Consider the following 10,008-nt stretch of genomic DNA (forward strand, 5'->3'; position numbering starts at 1 on the left):
ATGTAAATTGACTAAAACCTAGCGACGTAACGTGGGTCAGGTAAAATCTGAATACCTAACTAACTAGCTCTACTTGTCATATAAATATGCAAATAATTTTTGGTAATTAATTGCAATTTATAAAATTATTATTCACAAAATTGTTACTTGTTCTTAAAGTAAATAAACTAACTCATTGAAAGCTATTTAACTAGAAGACAACAACAATTGAAAACCCTAGTAATTACAATATAAACTCTGAACAAACCTGCAAGAAAATCGCAATATGTAGAGCACTTTAGAAATTTGTCAAAGATATATAACTACAGTTTCAATTGAAATAGTTCATTCGAAAGGTATTTCATTACAACCATGGAAATGTTAAAGATTCCGATATTAACTCTTCTATTAATTTGGTGTGTGGATGGTAAGCCTGGTAAGAAATTACATTTTTATTTTCATGTGTGATTAAGTGATTACCCGCATCGAAGTACTTTCTCACAATACGGTTTTGAACTTATTTTCTATAGTGCTATAAATTATGATAAGATTTTGTACAATTAATGTGAAGTGTATATTCGTAATATTTGCTTCGTAACATTCAAAATTGATTTGAACACCTAACTTTGAAGAAATTATTTGTAAAAAGCGTGTGTTTTTTTATGACAGAGCAGTTTGGTCATCAGTCACAACCGCCCTTAAACACTTGTAACACTGTTTGCGTTACAGGTTATGGTAATATGCTCTTCTTATCTTTATTTTTTTTTTGTCTAATACAGGTTCCAATCAGAGTCACAATAGAATAGTAGGAGGTATAACTGCTCCTGATGGTGGTGTCCCCTATCAAGTATCTCTGAGAGATAGGAATAATAATCTGAAATGTGGAGGCGCCATTTTGAATTCTCAATAGGTGATGACAGCGGGACATTGTATTAAGTATGTTTTTTTATTATTATTTGAATAATAATTAATAGTAGAAATTTCAATTAATTACTTAATTTGAATAATTATTAATAGTAAACCGTGATTACGCTTTCATTCTAATACTCTTTTGTTCGTAAGTAATGTTTTCAACAATTATAATAATATATTACAATTTTATGAAATTCCTATCATTTCTATGCAATAAGTTAAATATTTGTGATTATCATTGTTATCTGGACGTGTTTCCATTACGTCATAAATCCGAATAATTATTTACACCGTAATAATATTTATATTTACCAAAAGATTATTGTGGTGTTAATTTTTATAATTTCTTAATTGCAAATAAAGGAAATATTTTTTAAGAGTTATTATAATAAGATTCATAGAAAATATTTTTAATATAAATTAAATTGCATTAAAACAAAGCCTAATCTTTACAGACCTGACGATGATCCAATGAAATACATAATAGTAGCTGGAACAAATCTACTAACATCAGGAGGGGATGTGTATACTGTGGAAAAGATAGTCACTTACCCTGGCTATGATACTTCAAAGGCATTGTTACATGATATAGCTCTCCTACGAATACTTGAAGAAATAGAGTTCTATGACAGAGTGCAGCCTATTGCTTTACCTGATAAAGACACGAAGGGAGGAGCGAATGTCATGATAACTGGTTGGGGAATGTTTGATGTAAGTGAATCCAATTATATAGAGTTGCTGATATAGTATTTAGTCTTCTTCTTTAGCAGAAGTGTATGTATATACCTCTATATAGAATGTAGCAGCTGTATAGATTTGAGCTTGAGCATTTAGATTCAACATAATTGGCGAATTCAAAAATTGTAATGAGCTACAAATAATGTGTTCAGACCTTACAATCGTCAAGTAAAATTAACAACTCGCCCAACTCAATGTTAACTCGAAGTCTTGTTATTTTTAGCCTAACCAGAATGCCGTTATAGACAATTTGCAATCGTTGAATGCTACAGCCGCTTCTTTGGAAGAATGTAGGAAGAGAAACAGAAATGCTCGAGCATCTGAAATCTGCACCCGTGAGAACAATGGAAAAGGAATTTGTTTCGTGAGTATGCCTTTTAAATACAGATATATAATATTATGTAATGTTTCTAAAACCACGTATAATATCAATTTGTAGAGATTTTTATTAAATATAAATTAAAATTATATCTCCTTCGACCCTATCTGAGTATGTGTTAGTTATTGTTTGAATAGAAAATTATTTTTATAGTTAGGTCTCTGTAGGTGTGATAGCTTTCTCATCCAAGATATTTCATTTATATTTAAGAAGCCATAAGAAAATACTTGAGGAATCCCCTGGGAAGGCGAGATAGGATAGTTTACAAGATATAAAGTTCCTTATTTCAATAGACATAAAGACCATGAATATTTTTTTATAAGTATTTTAAGGGGGCTATCATAAAAGTATATACGAACCAATATCTCATGCCTAAAAATTGTTACAGGGTGATTCTGGCGGACCATTAGTAGAAGGAAATGCAGTAGTTGGAATTGCCTCTTATCTCCTAAATAAATGTGCCTTTGGTTATGACGCCTTCACAAGGGTGTACTACTACAGAAAATGGATCGCCAAAACTATTAATTCTTAATTGACTCTTTCAGCTTTAAAGTGGTGGTGGTAAATAGTTGTTATTGGTAACTAAATCTGATTCATGTCTTTTAAAATGGAATTTATGAAATAAATATTATTCAAATGCACTTTTGTTTTTATTTAGAAAAATATTTAACTAAATTCTTTACATTTTATTCTATACATTTTTCCCTAGTTTGATTTACACAATGAAAATGAAAACAGACAAAACCATCACACATACCTACAACTTCATAGTACAGCAAAAACTCTACATACATTTTTTCGGGTAAAATTGCTGTGACACGCAGGGAAACCGAGACTTGACAGAAATCCTTTTTTTTTTCTATTACACAGAGCCCATCAAAATTCATGTATGGTTTAGCTATAAAATACTTATCTATACTAATAAAAGAGCTTAGATTTGTATTTTTGTGTGCAATGAATAAACTCAAAAACTACTGAACTGTAATTCCAATAAGGTGTGAATTTAAATGAAAAAATTTTAGCGTCCTTTGAATAATTGGTACGTCCATATTTGGATTTTAATATTTTGAAATTAGTGGCACCATACGAACATACTCATAACCCTTATAATGATAATGGTTAGGAACATTTGATATTACAACTAATATTTATCCAATAAGCTTACACGTGTAGTTGAAATCATAACACTATACACGGTAATGCGGAAGTGATAGAATATTCAATTATGCTTGATGAAACTTAATGAGATGTTACCTTGTTAACGTAAATTGGTTTTGCTATGACAGAATAACTACGGACATTGTTAAATATTTAAAGAATCTAATTCACTAAGGGCTGATTTTTCAATCCTTGGTAAAAATGTATTCATCGAATAACGTATTAAACTACCATTTCAAAAATGTATTATTCTAATTGTCCGTATTTGACAGTTTACAGGTGACATTTTAAAATGTTCGTGTAATACTTTATTGGACGGATAAATTTTAACCAAGGATTGGAAAATCGGCCCTAAAAGTACAATAAGTACTTGAGACATTTTTATAAACGTACTTAAATGGAAATTAATTCGAAAGACTATAGGGAAAAAACAATGAGGTAAATGCTGGTTACTCTTTTTTAATAGGAAAGCGCTTGACACAATCTCGCCTGATGTTAAGCTGAGATGTGGTCTAAGATGGTACGCGATTCACTAGAAGGTACCTGTTCACTCTACGCTTTATACTTAAAGTACTCTACAGATTAGTCTGATAGGCCAGTATTTGTCGGCAGATGTTGCAGAAGTTACATGTTTTTTGAGAAATTACCTTTTCTTCTTCAACTTTAGATTAAAATTTCCTTTAAAAATCTAACTTTACGGATCGGTTACAAACGCTCAATGCTACTACTTTATCGGCGAAAGAATGCAAAAAAGAAGGTAAATGCTCGTAAATCGGAAGTTTTCACCGTGGCCGACTTTGGTAAAGAATTCGTTTGGTAAGTTCTCGACTTCGATATTTCTGTATTCCATTCTAGTTAATCATAGAATGATAAAGTAATTCTTGTAAGGGAATTTATTTGAAATAATTTTTAATGTTTCCACACCAAGTCTAGAGGCCTTAACTTTTCTTAAATCTAGAAAATTGAGCATTTTAACCTTACCTACTCACGTTCTTAATATGCCCAATGAAGTTTTTTCAGTGGTAACTCCATACGAACTAACCTAACATTAGGTTATAAATCTGAAGTTTCAAAAATGTTTCCAAAAGTAGTTTAGTTTGTGTAAAGTTTGAGTTAGAGTTCGTAATTTTGTTATTCAATTTCATGGAGACCCAGTTGATCCTAAAGTAAAAACCTGGGAATAAATGAAAGAAATGCGATAAAGTTTGAAACATTTGGTTTTAAATGCATAATAAAAAATATATTTATGAAAATAAAATATTTATTAACACTGTCGTTTCAATAAACATTTACTTATAAAAACAACTGATCTATCTCTATCTCTATTTACAAATATGTAATTAATTATGTAAATGACGTAAATGCAATGCCGTTGTTTCTACTAAATACAATACTAGTATAGAAAAGCAAGCCTATAGGACATCATAATATAAGGACAGAACTAATAGGCGATATTCTTCTTTTTTATTTATTTACTAGCTTTTGCCCGCGACTTCGTCTGCGAAAACGTCGTTTTTCGTCATTCGTCGTTTAAAAAAAATACGAGACACTTTATTTTTGAATGTTCTTAATTGTCTCTTATAAAATTTAACTACCTACATTAACATTGAATACTCTGATGAATAAGAAAATCTTAAAATTGGAGGACATCGAAAATCTGAGGAAAACATGAATGTGATTTAAATTCTACATTACAGTTTAGTAATTCAAATAATAATCTAAATTAAATGTAGAAACAAACATGTTCTAAAATTGTGAAATGAGTTCAGTTTTAAATTCGAGAAATACTGATTTCTTGTATTCGACTATTCGTCGTAGTCGAATACAAAATATATTTAAAGAAACTTAGGTTGGCCTTCAGGCAAAAGGGATCCTATCAAATGATAAACTTGACCTTGTATCTTAAATGTTAGCATGAAAGGACCCTCTGATAATTGTTGAGCACCAAAGGATAATTTAAAAACGCACTACTATAAGAGCGAATATTGTCTAAGAACTGTTTAGATTGCACATGTTCCTCTTAAAGTAGTGATTTCAAAGGTTCCGGTGTATCTTCAAACGAAAGCCGACTCCTTACTCCACTTTAAAGCATTACAAAAAGAACATACTATGTTAATATCGCCTATACAGAAGATGATCTGTAATCAATTGTGAGGTTATAAACAAACCCACTTTTATATTATTTTGTCGGACCACACCACCGAATTCTTAGCTTGATCTTCTATGTTTACCTCTAAGTCATTAAGACTATGTCGAATTCAGTCTGCAGTAAGACGGACCTTATAGATAGATAATAGAATAGATCTTTCACCACCTTTCAGTGAAGGTTTTAACGTCAATAAAGTCGACGTCATAATACTGAGATAATACCAAAGAATGTGTTAATAATATTTTGTATTGTTACATAATTTTATAAATGGCTTTACCTGTAGTGTTTATTGGGATTATCGATAAAATTGACGAATACTTTTAATTTTTAACGAACCACAGGTTTTCTAGTGTAGAATGGCGAATCTTTAATTTACGTGAAGGAAAAGGTACAGTAAAATAACTGCGAAGTATATTTAAATAAATATTATAATGTTAATAAAATAAATATAGTGTAAAAAAAGATACTGTATTGTGGGAATTGTAAAGATTTCTGAGATGATGATGATTAAATAATATATTTTTTTTTGTTGTGTAGGTAATTACAATTTTGTTATGTTTCTATTGAAAATTGTGTGTCACATTATTGTTTTAAATATATATATATATATATCACTAAAAGCGTTTGGCTTTTATAATGCTATAAGCGTAGTTGTACACAAAAAGGCTTTATATTCATACGTCAAACTTTGTTGAGTAACGTGGTGATTAAGTAAAGTAAACAATAATTTACACTAGCAAACATTTTGAACCGAAATTAGGCGGAAGGCTTCAAACTTACATGAATAACCCGTTTTATACTCGTAGTACATGTAATAAATGTAATTTTCATTTAAAAAAGTGAATTCCCGTGTGCCCAGGTAAGGGGCAGATGTATTGATCAGTTTTATTTAGTGACAAGTAGGTGATCAGCCTTCTGTGTCCTGTCAGACCGAGACATTTATTTTTCGTCTCCACCAGAAATCGAACCTGGGTTCTATGCAAATGCGCCAACCACTTTAATATAAAAGAGGCGATCATGTAATAAATTGCATTTTCATAAAGAAAAAAAAAAAACTATCTACGTTATCTAAAATTATGAAATCTGTGTTTACCATATCACTGTGTTTTCGCCCAACAATCAATTATGATAATCATCCTAATGGCACTTTGAAGAAAAGAAGAAAAGGTCCCTTGATGAAAGATCACATTGACGTGCATGAAAATGCAAAATAGATTACAATAGGAAGATAGTATCGTTGTTTGTACTTAGGCTGTATTCATAGTATGATTATTTGGATTGCAAAAATACTATATAAAAATACCATCTAAGGAATAAGATACAAAAACATCCAAAATTGGTTTATGTTAATTGAATAAAACCGGGAAAAATTACGTGAGTCAGCTAAAAACTAAGTAGATAACTTCCTAATTTATTAACTTTCCTAGATACAGCAGCTTGTTATAGAAATACAGCATATTTATCAAATAATATTTGGTAATTTAAATATCTAATTATAATTACTTTCAAAATCGTTGTTAAATTTATACATTAAACTAAACTAGTTAACCGGAGAACATCAATTACTTTTAAGCCCTAATTAAAATATAAATCCTGAACAAAATAGTGAGAAAATCACATTATGTAGAGCACTTTAGAAATTTGTCAAAGATATATAACTACAGTTTCAATTGAAATAGTTCATTCGAAAGGTATTTCATTACAACCATGGAAATGTTAAAGATTCCGATATTAACTCTTCTATTAATTTGGTGTGTGGATGGTAAGCCTGGTAAGAAATTACATTTTTATTTTCATGTGTGATTAAGTGATTACCCGCATCGAAGTACTTTCTCACAATTCGTTTTTTACCTTATTTTCTATAGTGCAATAAATGATTATAAGAATTTTTACAATTATAATGTGAAGTGTATATTCGTATGTAATATTTGCTTCGTACCATTCAGAATTGATTTGAAAACCTAACTTTGAAGAAATTCTTTGTAAAAAGCATGTGTTTTTTATGACAGAGCAGTTTGGTCATCAGTCACAACCGCCCTTAAACACTTGTAACACTGTTTGCGTTACAGGTTATGGTAATATGTTCTTCTTATCTTTAATATTTTTTTTTTGTCTAATACAGGTTCCAATCAGAGTCATAATAGAATAGTAGGAGGTATAACTGCTCCTGATGGTGGTGTCCCCTATCAAGTATCTTTGAGAGATAGGAATAATAATTTGAAATGTGGAGGCGCCATTTTGAATTCTCAATGGGTGATGACAGCGGGACATTGTATTAAGTATGTTTTTTTAATAATTATTTGAATAATAATTAATAGAATAAAGTCGTAAATTAATTTTAATAATTTATAGTAAACCATGATCGTGCTTTCATTCTTTATATATTATAATATATTAGAATGTTACTTGGAATGTTATCTTACAGTTATATGAAACTCCTTTCAATTCTACGCAATAAGTTAAATATGTTTTGTGATTGTCATTGTTATCTGGACGTGTTTCCATTACGTCATAAATCCAAATAATTATTTACACCGTAATAATATTTATATTTACCAAAAGATTATTGTGGTGTTAATTGTTATAATTTCCTAAGCTAATTGCAAATAAAGCTAAAATATAAATTATTGGATTATAAGAACCAACAAAATTTGTAATATTTTTATAGACCTGACGATGATCCAATGAAATACATAATAGTGGCTGGAACAAATCTACTAACATCAGGAGGGGATGTGTATACTGTGGAAAAGATAGTTACTTACCCTGGCTATGATACTTCAAAGGCATTGTTACATGATATAGCTCTCCTACGAATACTTGAAGAAATAGAGTTCTATGACAGAGTGCAGCCTATTGCTTTACCTGATAAAGACACGAAGGGAGGAGCGAATGTCATGATAACTGGTTGGGGAATGTTTGATGTAAGTGAATCAAATTATATAGAGTTGCTGATATAGTATTAAGCCTTCTTCTTTAGCAGAAGTGTATGTATTTATATAGAATGTAGCAGCTGTATAGATTTGAGCTTGAGCATTTCGATTCAACATAATTGCCGAAATCAAAAATTGTAATCAGCTACAAATAATGTGTTCAGACCTTCCAATCGTCAAGTAAAATTAACAACTCGCCCAACTCAATGTTAACTCGAAGTCTTGTTATTTTTAGCCTAACCAGAATGCCGTTATAGACAATTTGCAATCGTTGAATGCTACAGCCGCTTCTTTGGAAGAATGTAGGAAGAGAAACAGAAATGCTCGAGCATCTGAAATCTGCACCCGTGAGAACAGTGGAAAAGGAATTTGTTTCGTGAGTATGCCTTTTAAATACAGATATATCTATATAATATATAAAACTCAAAGGTGACTGATATATTGATCTATCAACGCACAGCCCAAACCACTGGACGTATCCGGCTGAAATTTGGCATGCAGGTAGATGTTAGGACTTAGGCATCCGCTAAGAAAGGATTTCCCAAAATTCTTGCGGGAACGGGGAAAAACGGGGATGCACGTACAAAGTCGTGGGCGGAAGCTAGTAATATATAATGTTTCTAAAACCACGTATAATATCAATTCGTAGAGATTTTTAATAAATATAAATTAAATTTATATCTCCTTCGATCCTATCTGCGTATATGTTAGTTATTGTTTGAATAGAAAATTATTTTTATAGTTAGGTCTCTGTAGGTGTGATAGCTTACAGGATATAAAGTTCCTTATTTCAATAGACATAAAGACTATGAATATTTTTTATAAGTATTTTAAAGGGGCTATCATACAAGTATATACGAACCAATATCTCATGCCTAAAAATTGTTACAGGGTGATTCTGGCGGACCATTAGTAGAAGGAAATGCAGTAGTTGGAATTGCTTCTTATCTCCTAAATAAATGTGCCTATGGTTATGACGCCTTTACCAGGGTGTACTACTACAGAAAATGGATCGCCAAAACTATTAATTCTTAATTAACTCTTTCAGCTTTAAAGTGGTGGTGGTAAATAATTGTTATTGGTAACTAAATCTGATTCATGTCTTTTAAAATGGAATTTATGAAATAATATTATTCAAATGCACTTTTGTTTTTATTTAGAAAAATATTTAACTAAATTCTTTACATTTTATTCTATACATTTTTCCCTAGTTTGATTTACACAATGAAAATGAAAACAGACAAAACCATCACACATACCTACAACTTCATAGTACAGCAAAAACTCAACATACATTTTTTCGGGTAAAATTGCTGTGACACGCAGGGAAACCGATAGACTTGACAGAAATCCTTTTTTTCCATTACACATAGCCCATCAAAATTCATGTATGGTTTAGCTATAAAATACTTATCTACACTAATAAAAGAGCTTAGATTTGTATTTTTGTATGCAAGGAATAAACTCAAAAACTACTTAACTGAATTTTTTAATCATTCAATTTAAATCTTCCAATAAGGGTTGAAATTAAATGTATCAGTTTTAGCGCCATTTGAATAACGTCCTTTGAATAATTGGTACGTCCTTATTCGGATATTTATATTTTAACATTAGTAGCCCCATATTCAGAACCCATATAATGATAATGGTTAGGAACATTTGATATTACAACTAATATTTATCCAATAGGCTTACACGTGTAGTTGAAATCATAACACTATACACGGTAATGCGGAAGTGATAGAATATTCAATTATGCT

At 30.5% G+C, this 10,008-nt stretch overlaps 2 protein-coding genes across 2 annotated transcripts; both read left to right on the top strand.

Moving 5' to 3' along the window:
- The first annotated feature begins 807 nt into the window (after positions 1 to 807).
- Positions 808 to 2,649, top strand: LOC149909126 (chymotrypsin-2-like). Its single transcript, XM_090120236.1, has 4 exons — positions 808 to 915; positions 1,347 to 1,602; positions 1,853 to 1,993; positions 2,397 to 2,649. Exons 1-4 carry the CDS (start codon positions 893 to 895, stop codon positions 2,538 to 2,540), a joined length of 564 nt encoding a protein of 187 aa, XP_089976362.1. The 5' UTR covers positions 808 to 892; the 3' UTR covers positions 2,541 to 2,649.
- Positions 2,650 to 6,978: 4,329 nt separating this feature from the next.
- On the top strand, positions 6,979 to 9,391 carry LOC149909127 (chymotrypsin-2-like). Its single transcript, XM_090120237.1, has 5 exons — positions 6,979 to 7,086; positions 7,438 to 7,594; positions 7,984 to 8,239; positions 8,484 to 8,624; positions 9,140 to 9,391. Exons 1-5 carry the CDS (start codon positions 7,023 to 7,025, stop codon positions 9,281 to 9,283), a joined length of 762 nt encoding a protein of 253 aa, XP_089976363.1. The 5' UTR covers positions 6,979 to 7,022; the 3' UTR covers positions 9,284 to 9,391.
- Positions 9,392 to 10,008: the final 617 nt, after the last annotated feature.

This window comes from Colias eurytheme, chromosome 4, assembly GCF_061535395.1.
Source record: "Colias eurytheme isolate Ceu_HAF_F1 chromosome 4, ilColEury1 Martin Lab GWU primary, whole genome shotgun sequence".
NCBI lineage: Eukaryota > Metazoa > Arthropoda > Insecta > Lepidoptera > Pieridae > Colias > Colias eurytheme.